Source organism: Ovis canadensis, chromosome 9 (assembly GCF_042477335.2).
Source record: "Ovis canadensis isolate MfBH-ARS-UI-01 breed Bighorn chromosome 9, ARS-UI_OviCan_v2, whole genome shotgun sequence".
Classification (NCBI taxonomy): domain Eukaryota; kingdom Metazoa; phylum Chordata; class Mammalia; order Artiodactyla; family Bovidae; genus Ovis; species Ovis canadensis.
Genome location: NC_091253.1, coordinates 68,776,184 through 68,796,638, shown reverse-complemented (window position 1 = coordinate 68,796,638; position 20,455 = coordinate 68,776,184). Strand labels below are relative to the sequence as shown.

Genomic DNA, 20,455 nt, shown 5'->3' with positions numbered 1-20,455 from the left:
TGAACAGAGGCAGGTGTAGGGACACCTCCACCCTCTGGGTACATCCACTGCTGTCGCTTCTGGGTACACACGACGTGGGGCCCTCGACCCAGTAGCAGTCCATGCTTCCCCATGACGCACCTGGTGAGGGTCCTTTCCCACGTGCGGGCGGGGGGAGCGGGGGTGGGCAAAGCGAGCATCTACCAGCTGTGAGGCCAAGGAGCTGGCTCCGGTGTATGGGGTGGGAGGTGGGGAGCATCAAAAAGGGCACCTCGGGGCTGAAATCTCAAGGCGATCTCTCGGGCTTTCCCCCATTTCCAGCACATCGTTTCGCATTAGGGACACTCTTCGCCTCCAACCCTAGAGTCCTGCGCAATCGACTTGTCTTTCTGAAGCAACTGAATAAAGCGCCCACTGGCCTTCCGTGGCTCAGGTGAGTGCCAAGAAGAGGTGTTAAGAGGAAAGGGCCCGCTCGCCACCACCCCCTTTCCTTTCCTCCCCAGGTTCCCCAAGCTTCAGCGGGGATGTGTGTATTGGGGTGCGCGCGTTAAGAGGGAGCTTAAAATGCCCAAGCGTCCCTTACCTTCCACAGCCATTCTCTCAGAGCTTCCCTAACGCATGCATAATTTTCTTGGCGGAGATACTCCTCCTGCCCCGCGATCCCACCCCCTCCTCGCGTTTTCGCCTAAATATTCTGCGCTCATCTGTTCCAGGACCAACCTGCCGCGGTCACGCAAAGCGAGGCTGCCGGCTCCGGGCTCGGCGCAGAGCAGCCTGGGGACTGTAGTTTCGTCTCTTCCCACCGACCCGGGAGAGCACCCCGAGTCCTCCGTGGGGGGCGGCCCCGCCCCCACAGTGGGTTGGCAGCTCCGGTTTAATCGGACCCAGGCAGAGAAATCCCTCTGGGTGCGGGGCTCTCATGGGTGGACCCGGGGACCCCGGGGAGGCGGGGACTACATTTCCCAAGATGTCGCGCGCGGGGTTTCGTTCCGCGCCAGGAGTAAAGACCCGTGATTGAGATCAACCCTGTCGATTAGAGGAGGGTAAGCACCTGGCAGGGCTCTTGCGGGAGGCAGGAGGCGGCGGGGTTTGAGGTGTGACCTTCTGGGTTTGTCGCTGACCCCCTTGGCCACCTAATTAGTGAGGTTATCAGAGTCACTGGCCAGGTGTGTTTTTTCGCCTGGGCCAGAGCGCCGCTGTGTTGGGTGCGGTTGAAACTTGTTCCTCTAAGACCCGGGAGGTGGGTTAGGGAGAGTCTTGCTGGGTGATAGGACTGTGTTCTGATCCTCCAGGCGGTTCAGGTGGCTAAGCAGCGTAGGGATGGGAGATGGCTTGAGAATTCCGAACAGGCATCTCCCCAAGGGGTTATTAGGAACAAAATCTAGGAACCAGGATTCCACCTGAGCATGTCAGATGTTGGAAACTACTTGGATTCCAAAAGTGGAGGCTTTCAGCTTGGCTGGCCTGGGAGCCCTTTGGCGGTCTGTTGATAAAGTCTAGTAATTAAAACCATCTCCTGCGGAGAAGGCAATGGCACCCCACTCCAGTACTCTTGCCTGGAAAATCCCATGGACGGAGGAGCCTGGTGGGCTGCCGTCCATAGGGTCGCGAAGAGTCGGACACGACTGAGCGACTTCACTTTCACGTTTCACTTTCACGCATTGGAGAAGGAAATGGCAACCCACTCCAGTGTTCTTGCCTGGAGAATCTCAGGGACGGGGGAGCCTGGTGGGCTGCCGTCTGTGGGGTCGCACAGAGTCGGACACGACTGAAGCGACTTAGCAGCAGCAGCAGCAGTGCGTTCTTTCAACTTAGGCAAGTGTGTCCCGACTCCAGGTGCTGGAGGACAGGAAAAAGAATCACGCGGGAGGCAGTAGAATTCCGGAGTTGGTAAATACTGATAAAAATAAAGTTTCCAGACTTTTTTCTTTCCCCTTCATGTGAAAATACATATGCTTTTATCGCTTGCAGAGGTAAAGGCATATCGCTTGCATTGGGAACCAATCTGACTCAGGACTCTAGTAAGATTTTTAAAGGCTCATTGTTAATTGGCTATACCCCAATACAAAATTTTAAAAATAAATAAAGTTTGAAATAAAAGAAAAGACCTTGAGCTCAGAATTGTATATGGCACTGTTTCCTCCCAGCCCCTAGATGATCTGCCCCAGCCCTATATTTAATTTTTAATTACTCTGGGAAATAACTTTAAGGAAATACAGGGATCCGATTCTTCCTGTCATGATGACTACTTAGATTTTCTTTGTCCCTCCCCTCTTGGTCATAATTTTTTTTTAACTGAGCATTTTTGTGTGTGGGTGTGTACGTGCACACCTGGTTTTATGGTCACTGAGTATATGCTTAGTCCTCCTATTGGGTAACATGGTTGTGTCTGGGCACTTTTAAAAATACCTGTGTGTAACCAGTAAATGCTCTTGATGATACTTTTTAACTCAGTTCATAGAGCTCTATTCAAGTCAAATACAAGCCTTCCATCCTTGATACAGTAGAGAGAGTCCTGTTCAGAGCAAAAGAATTGTTCCAACCTGACATGCAGGTCAGCATTCTAAAGTCCAGAAGGAACTAACACACAAGTGCTTCTCTTCCAAGTATATAACTGTTAAGTCTTTCCTCAGATTGAATGAATGGTAAAGAAAGCCGTGGGACAGGTAGTATCAACAGTTCTTAGCCTTGTCCGTACATTCACCTTTTGCAAACACACATTCTTAGCCTCACCTTAATCTCACAGTTAGGGTTCCTGAGGGTTGGGGCAGGGACACTTAAGTTTTGAAAACCCACAGGAGATTCTGACCGGCAGCGAGGGTGCACATCATTGGTCTGTTTTCAAGCTTTTCAGGATCTGGTTAATATTAAAATGTAAAAGTCACTGAAATCCATTTTTAATTTAAAAATTTCATTTCAGCTCCAGTTGTTAAGGTATTTCCCCACTGATGTGCATTTCAGTTTCAGTTTCCTTTTTAGCATAAATGTAAATAAGATGTGAAGTAATCATTAGTTTAGCCACAAGAAATAGCCAGTATTTACCTTTTTAAATCCTACAAATACAGCAGTTTCATGTGGTTCCGCCTAATAAAGGGGAAGCAGTAGTTAAGCAGGGATTTTCAGTTTTGGCTGAATATTAATATTACCTGAGAACCTTGGGAAACAAAAACGGTTTCCACTAGAATGATCCTCCCCAAAAAGAAAATACCAACTCTTGGCAAGATTGTGAAGCAGTAAGGACTCATATGTACTACTGGCATTGTGCGAATTGATACAACCACTTGGGAAAAACCATTTGGTGTATTAAGCTGAATATATCCTTATCCAGTGACCCAGCAGATCCACTCCTAGGTGTGTACCAGACTGATGTGCATACGCATCTTTAAAACAACCTGGGTGAGTCTGGAAATGGACTCTTTCCCAGAGACTTCTTGGCTATAGGACTTTTAGGACGTAGAGGACTATTCATGACCATGTTCATTATTTTTGTAATAACTACAGACTGGAAGCACCCAAATGTTCATCAACAATAGGTTGGATAAATTAATTTATATGGTATCCAATATAGTGTGTGTGTGCGCGTGCGTGCTCAGTTGCTCAGTCATGTCTGACTCTTTTCGACCCCAGGGACTGTAGCCCGCCAGGCTCCTCTGTCCTTGGGATTTTCCAGGCAAGAACACTGGAGTGGCTTGCCAGTTCCTCCTCCAGGGAAATCTTCCTGACTCAGGAATCAAATCCATTTCTGTTACATCTCTTGCATTAGCAGGCAAGTTCTTCACTAGTGCCACCTGGGAAGCCCCATTTTATTAGTTAGATGCAGGTTATTCAAGGGGAGAGGGTTAGTCAAGATCATGAATTCCAGGTGAAGGGAATCATTGGAGGTCATCTTAGAGGCTACTTATCACAACACACAGAATATCTGGCTTTTTTTGTTCAATAATCAGAAGTACATATTGTGTGATTCCATTTATACAAAGTTCAAAACATATATAAAACTAATCTATGGCATTAGGACCATGAGGGCCTCTAGGGTACCTAGGGATATTCTGATTGTTTAGGTGTGTGCTGTTCACTTGCATATGTTTGTGAAAATGTATAGAGCTGTATATGTATGATTTGTAGAACTCTTCCACAGAATGTGTTTTCTACTCTAAGTCTTTAAAAGAATAATCTGCTTAGATTTAACTAATTGATAAACGATCTGTTTATCAGCCACTCTGTCTATGCCTTCTCATCCTTTGCCCCAGCAAAGTGATAGTTCCATTCCATTTAGCAAGTACGGTTTGAGGACCTATTGTGTGCCAGGCACTTGTCTGGACTCATGTGATACACGAGAGACTGGATTTCTGGAAATGGCCCTCAAGAGTCTGTGCTGTAATCCCTGAACCTGGGAATGTGGTGACAGTCCTCCTGTCATTGTGAGGAGGCACAGTAGGGGCTCCCCAGGTGGCTTGTGGGAGAACCTGCCTGCCAATGCAGGCAATGTGGATTTGATCCCTGGGTTGGGAAGATCCCCTGGAAGAGGGCATGGCAATCCATTCCTGTATTCATGCCTGGAGAATCCCATGGACAGAGGAGCCTGGTGGGCTGCAGTCCATGGGTCTCAAAGAGTTGGACATGACTGAGCATGCAACCACGCATGCAGGAGGCCCAGTTGACCTTAAAAAGGAAAGATTATCCAGGTGGTCCTAGTCTAATCAAGGAGTTTTCTCCAGCTGGAAGCAAGAGACGGGCAGGAGGGGAACTCACAGTGACTCTAGGCATGAAAAGTACTCAACACTCTGGTTACTTATTTGAAGGTAAAGAGAGCCCCAGCAGGCAGCCAGCAAGGGCACATGGACCTCAGCCCTGGAGTCCTAAGAAACTGAATTCTACCAACAACCTGGGTGAGTCTGGAAATGGACTCTTTCCCAGAGACTTCTGATAAACTTCCAAACTACCAGACACCTTGATTTAGGTCTTGTAAAACCTGAGCAGAGAACACAGGTGTGTCCACTCAACTGTCTGCACTATAGAACTGTGGGCTAATAAACCAGCCTGTTTTAAGCTGCTAAATTTACCTATTTTGTGTTATATGAGTTTAGTTTGTTATGCAACAGTAGAAGCAAACACAGGGCACATCCTGTTAAAGAAGGCAGTTATCGTCCCATTTTGTGGGTGGAGACAAACTGAAAAAATGATAATAATACCAAGGCTAAAAAAGTTCATCAGAATCTCTGGAGGTAGGACTCCCATACCCCGTGCTGTTTTTCTTTTTTTCAAGTACTCTAGGAGATTCTAATCTGTAGCTTCTATTGCACAATCCGTTAAAGGGATAGAGACCAAAATGTCTGGGTAAGAAGTAAACAGGGGACTTGGCATCCTCCTCTATTAACTGCTTTGTTAACCTATCACTGAATCTTTTCTTTTTTAAACTTTTTATTTTATATTGGAGTATAGATGATTAGCAGAGAAGGCAGTGGCACCCCACTCCAGTACTCTTGCCTGGAAAATCCCATGGGTGGAGGAGCCTGGTAGGCTGCAGTCTGTGGGGTTGCTAAGAATCGGACACGACTGAGCAACTTCACTTTCACTTTTCACTTTCATGCATTGGAGAAGGAAATGGCAACCCACTCCAGTACTGTTGCCTGGAGAATCCCAGGGAAGGGGGAGCCTGGTGGGCTGCCGTCTATGGGGTTGCACAGAGTCAGACATGACTGAAGCAACTCAGCAGCAGCAGCAGCAGCGGCAGCAGCAGCATAGATGATTAGCAATGTTGTGATAGTTTCAGGTGGACACCAAAGGGACTCAGCCATCCTTGTACATGTATCCATTCTCCCTCAGAGTCCCCTCCCATCCAGGCTGCCACATAACATTGAGCAGTTCTCTGTGCTGTACAGTAGGACCTTGTTGGTTATCCACTTTAAATATCTCAGAGCATCACTGAGTTGTGTTGCACCTTCTTGAGTGCTGGCTTCCTCTCCATGCCCTCCCCTTCATTTAAGTAGTATCAGTGTCTTGACTCTTCCACGGGGACAGGAATGGACTCTAGTTCTGCTCACCTTTGATGTTCCAGCCACCGGCACTCTGGCACATAATGAATATTTAATACATGTATTATGCATTTATAAATAATACCTGACTGAAGGAGTTTGTGAATAAGCTACCTAATGATGATTAGGTCTCCATCTTCCCCTGTGAAACTGCAAGTTCATACTTGATTTTTGTTTGTTTTAATTTCCATACTCTTAGAAGTAGACATTTTCATCAATTCAAAAATGCATATTGTGTATTAATGCAAGTGTGTGGACTCCAGAAAAATAGTACAGATGAACCTATTTGCAGGGCAGGGATAGAGACGTGGATACAGAGGATGGATTTGTGGACACAGTGGGGGTAGCGGAGGGTGGGACAAAATGGGAGGGTAGCACTGACACGTAGGCACTACCATTCAAAACAGATAGCTGGTGCGGACCTGCCCGAAAGCTCGCGAAGCCCAGCTCGGTGCTCCGGTGAGGACCCGGAGGGGTGGGGCAGGGTGGGGTTGGGGGAGGCTCAAAAGGGGGAGATGTGTTCACATATAGCTGATTCACTTCACTGTACAGCAGAAACTAATACCACATTGTAAAGCAATTATACTCCTATTAAAAAAAATTGATACCTTAGAGACAAGCTAATCCAAGCCCCCTCATTTCACAGTTAAGGCAGAAAAGCGAAAGTGTTTGCCCAGATCACATTGTGGCCAAACAAGTATTCACAACATAGGTCCAGACCAAGGCTCTGGACACAAATGGGGCAGGAAAGATTTCTGTTGCTCTAGACTCAGCTTGGAGAAGGCGATGGCACTCCACTCCAGTACTCTTGCCTGGAAAATCCCATGGGCGGAGGAGCCTGGTAGGTTGCAATCCATGGGGTCACTAAGAGTCGGACACAACTGGAGCGACTTCACTTTCACTTTTCACTTTCATGCATTGGAGAAGGAGATGGCAACCCACTCCAGTATTCTTGCCTGGAGAATCCCAGGGACGGGGGAGCCTGGTGGGCTGCCGTCTATGGAGTCGCACAGAGTTGGACACGACTGAAGTGACTTAGCAGCAGCAGCAGCAGACTCAGCTTGGCTTGGTTTGCTGGCTTAGCTTTAAGTCAGAGAAGCTAGCACCGCTGTGCTCCTCACTGCAGATTTGTGGGGAGACTGAAGGAGCCCTTCGCCAGGCTGAAAGGGGAAGCCACTGTCATAGTAATGGCAGAGGAGCAAGAGGGCGAAGAAAAGCATGCAAGACATTAAGGTCCGGCTTAGTACTGGAGCACTGCCCTTTCTTCCTGGTGTCATTTGCCAAAGCGAGTCACATGGCCAATCTCTTTCGAGGAAGTACACGAGGAAGCCATGGAATGGATGTGAGCTTAAGGAAGGATGAAGGATTGGGCTAAATCCTAAATCTCTACCATGACTGTGTATCCGTCTCCTATGGCTGCTATGGGCAAGTTCTGTAAGCTGGGTGGCTTAAAATTTACTCTTGGTCCTGGAGGCTAGAGTTCTGAAGTAAGTCCAAGTGTTGGCAGGGCCATACTTCCTTTGAAGGCTCCAGGCATGCATCGTCTTTTGACTCTTCCTAGCTTCTCGTCTAGTTTGCTAGCAGTCTCTGAAGTTCTTGGCTTGTTGCTTCAGCACTTCTTGAAGACAGATCTCCATTATCACTTGGTGGTCTTCTTCCTTGTGAGTCTGTCTTGTGTCTCTAAATCTCTCCTATGAGGACACCAGTCATTGGATTTAGGGCTCACCCTAATCCAGTATGTGGAGAAGGAAATGGCAACCTGCTCCAGTATTCTTGCCTGAAGAATCTCATGGACAGAGAAGCCTGATGGGCTATAGTCCATGGGGTTGCAAAGAGTTAAACTTGACTGAGTGACTTTTACTCACTCACTAATCCAGTATGAGTTCAGCTTAATTTGATTACATCTACAAAGACCCCAATTTCAAGTAAGATCACATGAACAGGGACCTGGGGTTAGGAGTCCAACACATCTATTTCGAGGACACAATTCAACCCCCAGCAGACTGGAATTTCTTGTACCATTTTTTATAAACTAGAGCAGCTGTTCTCAAGGTCTCAGTCCTGGATGCAGGGCATGAGCATTATCCTGGGAGCTGGTTAATTAAGATTCTTGGGTTTCAGTTCAGACCTACCAGGACCCAGCAGTCTGTGATGTCACAAGTCTGCCAGGAGATTTCAGTTTGTGCTAAAGTTTGAGAACCACCACCAAAGAAGACATTAGAACCCAGACTTTGCAAAGAGGTAAATTTAGCCATTGTTCTTATTTTTTTAATTAATTATTTTTATTTATTGCTGTGCTGAGCCTTTGTTGCTGCACAGGGGCTCTCTGTAGTTGTGGTAACCAAGCGAGGCTACTCTCTAGCTGTGATGTGCAAGCTTCTCATTGCGGTGGCTTCTCTTGTTGCAGAACATGGGCTCTAGGTCATGGAGATTTCAGTAGTTGGAGTGTGTGGACCTAATTGCCCCGCAGCATGTTGTGTCTTAGTTCCTGGGCCAGGGATCAAAGCCACGTTCCCTGTATTGGCAGGTAGATTCCCAACCACTGGACCACCAAGGAAGTCCCTAGCCATTGTTCTTAAGAGGGAGTAGGAAGTGGGACCCAATCTCAATTGGGTGCTAAAAGCAGCAGGTTTACCCAATTTATTGAGTAATAAGGATATAATTCTAAGGAATCTAGTCCTATTTGCCTCATGGAATAGTGGATCTGATAAAGCCCTGTACTTAGAGCCCAGAGTCATCATAATGAATCTTCATTTTCTATGGGTGTGAAAAAAGATGGGAGGGGTCATCGGGGCTGGTTCCTGAATCTGGCATGAGCTTCACTGGGAAGAAAGTGAGAAAATGTAGCAAAGCTCTGAACAGTGTTCAGTACATTTGTGGAAATGATTATTACTGAAGACCTATTGCTGACTTCACAGTTCTGTCTTCAGCCAGTTCTGGAAAACAGTGACCCCAGGACCCCATATGCACAGAGCTAAGAAAGAAAGATCCCACAGTTGAATATAGCATTTCAGGCATGGAAAGTTAATTTACCAGAGAAGCCATGTATAATGTTCAACTAAATATGACAAAGAAGGCATCAGTTTAGATGGGGTTAGCATCTTAAGTCGGAGAAGGCAGTGGCACCCCACTCCAGTACTTTTGCCTGGAAAATCCCATGGACAGAGGAGCCTGGTAGGCCACAGTCCATGGGGTCGCTAAGAGTCGGACATGACTGAGCGACTTCACTTTCACTTTTCACTTTCATGCATTGGAGAAGGATATGGCAACCCACTCCAGTGTTCTTGCCTGGAGAATCCCAGGGACGGGGGAGCCTGGTGGGCTGCCATCTATGGGGTCGCACAGAGTCAGACATGACTGAAGCGACTTAGCAGCAGCAGAATCTTAAGTTAAAGTGGAGAGTAAATATGAAAAAACAGGCAACTTTGCCCTTGAAAATGCTTTACATTGCTTTTGAAATATAGAAAACATATTGAAATTGTGTATATATATATATATATATACACATATATATACACACTTATATACACACACATATATATATATATATATATATATATATATATATTGGAGAAGGAAATGGCAACCCACTCCAGTGTTCTTGCCTGGAGAATCCCAGGGACGGGGGAGCCTCATGGGCTGCCATCTATGGGGTCTCACAGATTTGGACACGACTGAAGCGACTTAGCAGCATACACATATATATACACACACATATATACATATATATATATAAAATCCTGCAGAATAATTCCCTAGCTCAGCAAAATTGGAAAACATAAAGACTATTAAGCAAATGTCTGTAAATTTAAAATATTCTTTCTTTAAAATAACAATCAAATCCCTAGTTCTGAATGGGGTGATGGATAGAGGTTTCTGAACTCTAATATCTTAATATACTATTTGGTTTTGTGGGGATAAAATGAGAGAATTAAAGCTCCATCTTAGAAGAGAGGCAGTTCTCCAAAGAAATGGGAGTTTGGTTCAATAGATTTAACCTGCCTACATGAAACAAACACTAATGGAGTGGTTATGATTTGCCAGAAATTCTTTTAAGTGCTTTAAAAACACTCTAGCATTCTGACTTTGCAGGCCATGTGCTTAACCACTATGCAAGCTCACCTTTCTAATTTTTCACATACTGTATTTCCACCATAGGCAGTTGTGCAGAGTTTAGACCAAGGTCAAAACTTGGAACTGGGTACATTGATATCAGGTGTGGACCCAAAGGAGCCACCCCCACGTGTCTCCGTTCTTGAATGGTGGGCGAGTAACAGGGACTAAACTTCTGAAGCCTTTTTTTTTTTTCTTTAGTTTTATGCCTTCCTTATTTTCCCAAGGGCAGAAAATACAGCAGAGTAGTATGTTGTCGCAAAAGCAAAGAATGGGGTTGAGCCTTAGTGGTTAGAGATGAGAAAAGTCTATCCGTTGTCAGAGACTAAGAGTCGGAGGAATTCATGCAGTTGGAGGCCGATAAAAGGCACTGCAGGTGCTGATGACAGATTACTGTCCTCATAAACCTGAAGGTATGATCTAGGGCTCAATCCTCGTGTCTGCCAAACTCAGAGAAGTTAAAGAAAAATGGGACATAGGAGATGATTTAGATTGCACCTGGGAGGGAAAGAATGAAGCACGCAAGATGTGCCTTGTGAGATAACGCCAGTATTAGCATAGTGCAGATCCAGGCTCTGTCTTCTGCTGGCTTTTCCAGCCCACGGTAACTGTTGGAGAAGAATTTGACTTTTGAAAGGTATTTCTTTTTTTTTTTTTAATGAGTTTTTATTTATTTCTTATTTTGCATGCTAAGTCACTTCATTCACGTCTGACTCTTTGCAGCCCCATGGACTGTAGTCTGCCAGGCTCCTCTTTCCATGGGATTCTCCTGGCAAGAATACTGGAGTGGGTTGCCATGCCCTCTTTCAGAGGATCTTCCTGACCCAGGGATCGAACCCGCATCTCTTATGTCTCCTGCATTGGCAGGCAGGTTCTTTACCACTAGCACCACCTGGGAAGCCCCGATTTATTATTTTGTTTATTTTTGGCTGTGCTGGGTCTTCCTTGCTGCGTGTGGGCTTTGCTCTAGTTGTGGCAGGAGGAGGCTACTCTCTAGATGTAGTGTGCAGGCTTCTCATTGTTACGCCTTCTTTTTGTTGCAGAGAACAGGTTCTAGGGCACGCAGTCTTCAGTCGTTGTGGGGTCTGGGGTCAGTAGTTGCGGCTCCCGGGCTCTCAAGCTCGGGCTCAGTAGTGGTGCCACGTGGGCTTTGTTGCTCCATGGCATGTGGGAATCTTCCTGAACCAGGGATCTAACCCGTGTCTACTGCATTGCCAGGTGGATTCTTTATCACTGAGCCACCAGGGAAGCACCGAAAGGTATTTCTGTGAGGTCTAGTTTCATTCACGAATCCCCAAAGCTAGAAATGTGAATTTCATGGTGGTGAGGGGAACTATCTGCTAATATTTGCCCCACAGTTTCAAATGTGAATGAGGCAGTGTCTATTAGGTATTTTAATTGACACAGACTATATTTGTTAAGGCAATCTCTGCCTTCTTCTTATAGGCCTTCTATGGACCCTTGGATGTCCTTCACTCTCATCCTCTAGGGTGGTCTTAGGCAAAAAGCGAAGGCAGGTACAATGTCTTCCTAAAGGCATGTTCCCCTACAGCGCTCCCTTTTGTGTGCTGGCTGTTTCATGGACTCTGTCTTTGGAGTAGACAAATTCTGGACCCTGGAAACATAGAGATCTTAGTTGAAATCTGCCTTTCCCCACACCAGCTGAGTGACCTGAATAAAGTATTACTAATTAACATCTCCAACTTGGTTTTCTTATCTATGAAATGTATAACCACATATCCCCTTCAGGACTTAATTTTTTAAAATTTATTTTTATTTTATTTTACTTTTTAAGAATTAACTTTTATTGGAGTATACTTGTTTTACAATGTTGTGTTAGTTTCTACTGTACAGAAAAGTTAATCAGCTATATGTCATGTATATATATAATATATATATAATATATATATATATATGCTGTATGTAGCTATATGCCCTTTTAGGTCACTAGGGAGTGTTGAGTAGAGTTCCCTGAGCTATATGTTAGGTTCTCACTAGTTATCTATTTTATTCTGTGCTGTGGTTAGATGCTCAGTCACGTCCAACTCTTTGCGACCGTATGGACTATACCTGCCAGGCTCCTCAGTCCATGGGGATTCTCCCGGCAAGAATACCAGAGTGGGTTGCCATCCCCTCCTCCAGGGGGTCTTCCTAACCCAAGGATCAACCCCAGGTCTCCTTCAGTGCAGGTGGATTCTTTACAGTCTGAGCCACCAGGCTTCCCAGATGGTGCTAATGCAGGAGACACAGGAGATGTGGGCTTGATCCCTGGGTCTAGAAGATCCCCTGGAGGAGGAAATGGCAACCCACTCTGGTATTCTTGCCTGAGAAATCCCAGGGACAGAGGAACCTGGCAGGCTATAGTCCATGGGGTCACAAAGAGTTGGACATGACTAAGCATGCGTGCCTGAAAACGCTGAAACCAGTAGTGTGTATATGACACATATATGTTGATCCCAGTCTCCTAATTCATTCCTCCCCCTCACCCCCTTGGTGTCCACACATCTGGTCTCTACATCTGTGTCTCTGTTTCTGCTTTGCAAATGAGATCATCTCTACCATTTTTTCTAGATTCCACCTATATGCATTAATATACAGTGTTTGTTTTCTCTTCCTGACTTCAATCTGTACGATAATCTGTAGGCCCATCCACGTCTTTAAAAATGGCCCCAATTTTTTCCTTTTTGTGGTTGAGTAATATTCCATTGTTTATGTGTACCACATCTTCTTTTCAGGGCTTTTTGAGAGTAGGTTATCTATCTCTCTAACAGATTCACCTCAATCTTTATGGCTTAAAATTTAAAAAAAATTATCTCACCCAGTCTCTGTGGTTCAGAGAATCTGAGAACAGTTTTGCCAGGGGATTCAAGCTCAGAGTCTCTCTTGAGTTTGTAGTCAAGTTGCTGGTCAGGGCTGCAGTCATCTGAAGGCTTGGCTGGGGCTGGGGGGTCTACGGCTGTGGCGGCTCTTCACACACCTGGCACATCTGTGCTGGCTGTAGATGGGATGCCGCTGTACCTTGCAACAATGGCCCTCTTCATGGGCCAACTGGACAGTCCTCACAGAGTGACAGTGGCTTCCCCTGGAGAGTGATCCCAGGAGGAAAGCACCTGGCTTTGGTGACCTCATCTTCGAATTCATACAGCATTGTTCTGGCCTAGTCTACAGGCTAGAAGTGAGCCACTTAGTCTAGCCAGTGCTCAAGGGATGGAGAATTAGGCTCTCCATTTTAAAGGGAGTGTCTGAGAATTTCTGGACGTATTCTAAATCACTATAAGAGGTAGCATAAGTAAAATTCCTGAAATAAGAGTTTAGTAAATGCCAAGACTTAAATAGTATCTTGTTCTTCTTTATCTCTGCAGTACCTACAATAGTGTTTTTCATATAGCAAGCATCCTAAGTAGTGAGATAACATTTATTACATAGTGAACTAAAGTTACTGCCTGCCTTGTGTCATGTTTTGTACTAAACATTTTCAGTGGAATACCTCATTTCATTGTCACAATAATCCTGGGAAATGGATGCTACTCTGTTATTATTATCCCAGTTTTACAGATGGGAAAACAGAAGTATGCACAGAGAAATTTCAGAAATTTCTTGATTTGGGGGCTTCCCTGACGGTTCAGTGAATAAGACTCGCTGCTCCCAATGCCAGGGACTTGGGTTCAATCCCTGCTCAGGAAGCTAAGATCTCACATGCTGCAATGAAGACCCAGTGCAGCCAATATAAATAGTCATCATAATAAAAAAGAAAAAGAAAAAGAAATTTCTTGTATGTTAACATATGGAGGGGTGTGATAGAGCCGGGAGTTAAAACTGTGAGTCTTCCTACAATTCAAGGCTTCTAAAACTATTCATGTGAAATATTCCCTCCTTTGAGATTTATTTGCCTTGCACTATTTTGAGAGTGGGTGAAATGATACTTGAATTGTGAAGCCTCTTTCTTGAAGCACTTCTCTTAGGTCTAGAATGCCATGAAAATTCCCAGCCAAGATTCAGAATGGGAAGCCCAGGAATTCCTCCCCCACACTCTTCCTTTCTCCAGTGTTGGATATAACACTCCCATACCCTCTGATTTCTTCTGTCCTAACCTTGAGGTTTCTCCTTGAAACTGATGTTTGAAGGTCCTAAGGTTAAATATAAGTTTGAAAACTGCAAAACTGGATGATCTTAAAGATCCCTTCTTGCTCTAAAGTTATATAATGACATGAATCCTTCTGCCTATTCCTCATCCTTATAGAAGTTAGTGATCAAGTCTGGTCAGTTTTTCCTCAACAACTACTCTCTTGACTCCTCTTCTCATCCTCAGCCACCATCTTCATTCTACACCAGATGAGAACTGGGATTGAAACATTATTCAGTTCAGTTCAGTTCAGTCGCTCAGTCATGTCCGACTCTTTGCGATCCCATGAATCACAGCACGCCAGGCCTCCATGTCCATCACCATCTCCCAGAGTTCACTCAGACTCACGTCCATCAAGTCGGTGATGCCATCCAGCCATCTCATCCTCTGCTGTCCCCTTCTCCTCCTGCCCCCAATCCCTCCCAGCATCAGAGTCTTTTCCAATGAGTCAACTCTTTGCATGAGATGGCCGAAGTCCTGGAGTTTCAGCTTTAGCATCATTCCTTCCAAAGAACACCCAGGGCTGATCTCCTTCAGAATGGACTGGTTGGATCTCCTTGCAGTCCAAGGGACTCTCAAGAGTCTTCTCCAACACTACAATTCAAAAGCATCAATTCTTCGGCGCTCAGCCTTCTTCACAGTCCAACTCTCACATCCATACATGACCACTGGAAAAACCATAGCCTTGACTAAATGGACTTTTGTTGGCAAAGTAATGTCTCTGCTTTTCAATATGCTATCTAGATTGGTCATAACTTTTCTTCCAAGGAGTAAGCATCTTTCAATTTCATGGCTGCAGTCACCATCTGCAGTGATTTTGGAGCCAAAAAAATAAAAATAAAGTCTGACACTGTTTCTGCTGTTTCCCCATCTATTTCCCATGAAGTGATGGGACCGGATGCCATGATCTTCGTTTTCTGAATGTTGAGCTTTAAGCCAACTTTTTCACTCTCCTCTTTTACTTTCATCAAGAGGCTTTTTAGTTCCTCTTCACTTTCTGCCATATGGATGGTGTCATCTGCATATCTGAGGTTCTTGATATTTCTTCTGGCAATCTTGATTCCCGCTTGTGTTTCTTCCAGCCCAGCGTTTCTCATGATGTACTCTGCATATAAGTTAAATAAGCAGGGTGACAATATACAGCCTTGACATAATCCTTTTCCTACTTGGAACCAATCTGTTGTTCCATGTCCAGTTTTAACTGTTGCTTCCTAACCTGCATACAGCTTTCTCAAGAGGCAGGTCAGGTGGTCTGATATTCCCATCTCTTTCAGAATTTTCCACAGTTTATTGTGATCCCCACAGTCAAAGGCTTTGGTGTAGTCAATAAAGCAGAAAGAGATGTTTTTCTGGAACTGTCTTGCTTTTTTGATGATCCAGTGGATGTTGGCAATTTGATCTCTGGTTCCTCTGCCTTTTCTAAAACTAGCTTGAACATCTGGCAGTTCACGGTTCAGGGCATTGTAGCTGTCTCTAAAGAACATTTCCAGTCATTGTCATCTCCAAACTATCTTGTGTCCAGAGGCCACATAAAGCTCCAAGAATATCCTTTTTGGTTGTGAAAACCTGTTGCTAAATAAATCCCTTCAGTTGGCTGTGTAGCAGTCCTCATACAGGACACCACAGATATTAGTACACATCAGTAGTTTTTGGAACGTATAGTCTTAAAGTTAAGTAGTGTTCTTTAGTGATAGAATTTCTTGAAGAGTTTGATATGCTAACGTGTAGTGTGAATCTTCCTATTGTTGTTGCTCACTCAGTTGTGTCCAACTCTTTGTGACCCCCATGGACTGCAGCAGGCCAGGCTGCCCTGTCCTTCACTATTTCCTGGAGCTTGCTCAAACTCATGTCCATTGAGTTGGTGATGCTATCCAACCATATCATCCTCTGTCACCCCCTTCTCCTCCTGCCTTCAGTCTTACCCAGCATCAAGGTCTTTTCCAATGAGTTGGCTCTTCTCATCAGGTGGCCATAGTATTAGAGCTTCAGCTTTAGCATCAGTCCTTCATTGAATGTTCAGGGTGAATTTCTGTTAAGATTAACTGGTTTGACCTCCTTGCTGTCTGAGGTACTTTCAAGAGTCTTCTCCAGTACCACAGTTCAAAAGCATCAATTCTTCGATACTCAGCCTTTTTTATGGTCCAAATATCACATCTGTACATGACTACTGGAAAACCCTTAGCTACCTGAGAGAGAGAGATAATATAACTCAAAAGATTGGCTCTTTTGAGCTTTTTATGAACTCAAGTGAGGGAACTCTCTTGGGTTGTCTATTTGAAAGCGGTTTCTTATCACCAGGCCACTTCCCTAAGACTTCTCACTTGGTAGTAAGTCCCTACTTGCTGTACTACCTTCACACGTGAAATTCCAGAAAGCCATTCCTCAATAATTGTTGCTCTGTTTCTCCTTTACTGCCCAACCATCAGCCTCCTCAGAGTCACCACTTCAGAATACCAAGAGGGGTGTGTGTGCCTGTATACATATGCATAACTTTCTTTACTAAAGAACGGGGTGATTTTATGAGAGAATTGCCTACAGAGGATCTTAGGATAGAGAAAGTACTCTGTATGATGCTGTAATGATATAGACCCTATGGACTGTAGCCTACCAGCTCCTCTGTCCGTGGGATTCTCCAGGTAAGAATACTGGAGTGAGTTGCCATACCCTCCTCCAGGGGATCTTCCCAACCAGGGATCAAACCCAACTGTCTTATGTCCCCTGCATTGGCAGGCAGGTTTTGTTTTGTTTTGTTTTTACCACTAGTGCCACCTGAGAAGCCCACACACCATTATACATTTACCCAAATCCACAGAATGTACAGCACAGAGCAAACCCTAATGTAAACCATGAATTTTGGTGATGATAATGTGTCAGTAAAAGTTCATCATTGGTAACAGATGTACCACTCTGATAAGGGATGTTGATAATGGGGGAAGCTATGGGTGGGTGAAGGTGAGGGGTTATAAGAGTCCCTTGTACTTTCTGCTCAGTTTTCTAAAACCTAAGGAATTACTGTCGGAGAAGGCGATGGCACCCCACTCCAGTGTTCTTGCCTGGAGAATCCCAGGGACGGCAGAGCCTGGTGGGCTGCCGTCTATGGGGTCACACAGAGTCAGACACGACTGAAGCGACTTAGCAGCAGCAAGGAATTACTGTGCTTCATAGTGTGAAATTTTGGCTAGTTGTGTGTGGAGCCTACAACTGGACTGAAAAATAAAGTCTGCTTAAAAGGAAGAAATTTAAAACCAAGTACTAAACATAACTTCTTCAAGGTCCAGAAATATATGTGTGTGTGTGTGTGTGTGTGCACGCACACACATACGTGTGTATATTAACAAAGAAGTCACTCCTTAAGTGGGGCTTTCCCGTGTGGCTCAATGATAACGAATTCACCTTCCAATGCACAAGATGCAGAAGATATGAGTTTGATCCCTGGGTTGGGAAGATCCCCATAAGAAAGAAATGGTAATCCACTCCAGTATTCTTGCCTGGATAAATCCATGGGCAGAAGAGCCTGGTGGGGTATAGTCCATGGGGTTGCAAAAAGTCAGATACAGCTGAGGAACTGAGCATGTATGTATGCAACCCTTTACTAGGTGGGTCCTCTTTGAAAACAACCACAATTTCTAATCTGACTTCCCCGTTTCTGGTTTTGCCCCTCTATCCAAAACAGCCTTATCTTCCAGACTTCCCATTGAAATTCCATTCATTTTCTGGAAAACCGCAACTCCTACCCACTGAGTTCTTACAGAACCCATTGTGATTCCCCTCATTAAGATGTCCTTCCAAGTCCAAGTTACTGAGACCAAAGTAGCACCCTTGGGTTTTTATTTAGTCAGTCAGTGATTTCTTCTCACAACTCAGAAAGCCACAGAGTTGTATGGGGGAAAGGTCTTGAAGCTCTTTAGTTTTCAGCTTCGTTCAAGCGGGCATTTATCCTCCAAGCCATATTTCTTTGGGAGTTTTCCTAAAGATACACCTTTAAAAAACCTATCAGATATATTAGAACAACACATAGCTCACCTTAAAGTTATTTTAATTCTCAAGGAGAGCACAACCCTTTTAAACTCTAATGAAAAACAAAGTATTTTCTAACTGCTTTGAAATTTGCAATATAACTTGTTTGTCCATTGAAGGCAGTAAATTTTATCATGCAGACTAATAATGGACTCTTTTTATGCTTTACTTTGGAACTTCTGGATAAAGAAAGTAGCCATATGTCTCCGGAAGCCTGCTGCCTTAGCTTTTGAAGGAACATTCAACCAAGTAAATAGTTAGGCACTGTGCTGGATACTAGAAATGGAAACATGAATAATACAAGTCTCCTGACTTGACAGTATGCCTTCAAAGACATTTATCCTTTCATTTGTTGAATGTCAAGTGCATCCTGAGCACCTACTGTGTACCAGGTGCTGTATTGGGTGGTAGGGAATGTTTTAGACTGTGTTCCCTGGAAATAGTCTCAAGGAGTGAGTTTTGAATTGTGTGTGAAAGTTTATTGGGGAATATTCTTGGGAGATGCACATGAAGGAAAGTAAGATGGGAGAATTGGACAAGGAGAAAAATGGATCTTCAGTGAAGTTACAGTGGCGGCCTCATTCTATTCTACCAGGAGCTCTGGAGCTGAGATGACCCTTTAGAGATTTCCTAAACTGGCTAGGAGGCCCAGCCTAGGTATGCCTATGTCAGCCAGTCAATGGTGGCCCAATGTCTGTAAGAGGGTCTGTAACTGAGGGTCTGTAACTATGACCCAGTTTCTCTAAGACGATCTATAACTATGGATCTGTAGCTATCTGTTCCAGTATCTGTAGATACTGTTCCAGTATCTCTTGCTGCTGCTGCTGCTGCTGCTGCTGCTGCTGCTGCTAAGTCGCTTCAGTCGTGTCCGACTCTGTGCGACCCCATAGACAGCAGCCCACCAGGCTCCCCCATCCCTGGGATTCTCCAGGCAAGAACACTGGAGTGGGTTGCCATTTCCTTCTCCAATGCATGAAAGTGAAAAGTGAAAGTGAAGTTGCTCAGTCGTGTCTGACTCTTCGCCACCCCATGGACTGTAGCCTTCCAGGCTCCTCCGCCCATGGGATTTTCCAGGCAAGAGTACTGGAGTGGGGTGCCTTCACCTTCTCTGCCAGTATCTCTTAGGGGGACTGTAATGATGGGTCTGTAACTACGGCCCAGTGTCTCTTAGAGGATCTGTAACTATATAAAACAAGCCAGTTTTCTGCAGCCTGGGGCAGTGGCCAGCAAGGGTCATGACTTTGAGCCATCAGAAATTGACATCCCCAGCAGCTGGGAGATGGGAAGTAACCTGAGTGGGAACACAACATCCATTATGGGATGGTTATAGCAGGAACAAGGATCTATCCATGCCCTCAGGGAGCTGATAGCCTCACTGATGAGCCACAGCAGCAAATAGGTGAGTGCAAGTGCAGATAGGGTAGTACCAGAGGAAAATACCTTGAAGACACAGGGAAAGCGCATCTCACCCAGTTTTAGGGGTCCCGAGCTGGATTCCCAGAAGCGATGGTGTCAGTGATGATGAAAGGAATTAGGCATGTGAAAGCAACAAGGGTGGAAACTGTTAGAAAAGAGTCTTCCCGATAAAGGGAACAGTAAGTACAAAGGGTGAGAACATGGCATGAGGGGACCTCACATGGTTAGGAAAGTCTGGAGTGGAGAGTGAATTAGAAGGAGTGGTGCACAGGGAGGCAAAGGTGCCAAGCAAGGGTTTGAACCTCAAGGTTGGACCTGAAGGAGCAGGGAGGCCAGGTCCCGCAGTTGGGGATTTTGCCCTGATTATTCCTGACAATCACGGTTTCCAGCAGGGAGTTATATGATGAAATGTGCACTATGGGAAGATCATCCTAGCTGCAGGGTGGAGAAAGGAATCCAGATAAAAGAACAACATGGGGGGCCTATGAGTGGCTGTGTAGATGGCTAATTCATTAATTTCTGGTAAAAAATGAGTGACTTAAAATAGAGGCATGTCAGGTGTGATGGAGAGAAATGGATGGATTTGAGAGATTTTAAGGAGGCAGAATCCATAAGACTTGACTGATTGGATATGGGCCTTCAGGGGAAAAAAAGGAGTCAAACTCAGATTTGTCTTTGAGCCAGAGCAGGCTGGCAGTGGTGTGAAGGATGGATCTGCAAGAGTGTCAGACTGAAACAAGGGAGCCAATTAGAGCCATGATAAACAACGTATTTT

At 45.0% G+C, this 20,455-nt stretch overlaps 2 protein-coding genes across 12 annotated transcripts in view; one reads left to right on the top strand and one right to left on the bottom strand.

Annotated features, from left to right (window-relative positions):
- Positions 1-755, bottom strand: part of SAMD12 (sterile alpha motif domain containing 12) — a 527,507-nt gene extending 526,752 nt beyond the window's left edge. For 4 of the 11 annotated variants that reach the window (XR_011259240.1, XR_011259241.1, XM_069601105.1 and 1 more), the window contains exon 1: positions 563-734. Coding sequence is in view for 9 of the 11 variants with exons in the window: in XM_069601105.1 (XP_069457206.1) it covers positions 563-575 (13 nt within the window). In the remaining 2 variants the exon portion in view is untranslated. Of the gene's footprint in view, positions 1-562 lie in introns of all 11 variants that reach the window. The other 7 variants (XM_069601102.1, XM_069601103.1, XM_069601097.1 and 4 more) reach the window with 5 other exon arrangements.
- Positions 756-850: 95 nt separating this feature from the next.
- COLEC10 (collectin subfamily member 10) overlaps positions 851-20,455 on the top strand; it is a 531,893-nt gene continuing 512,288 nt past the window's right edge. Inside the window, exon 1 of the mRNA XM_069601094.1 lies at positions 851-1,022. The gene's annotated coding sequence lies outside the window, so the exon portion shown is untranslated. The remainder of the gene's footprint in view (positions 1,023-20,455) is intronic.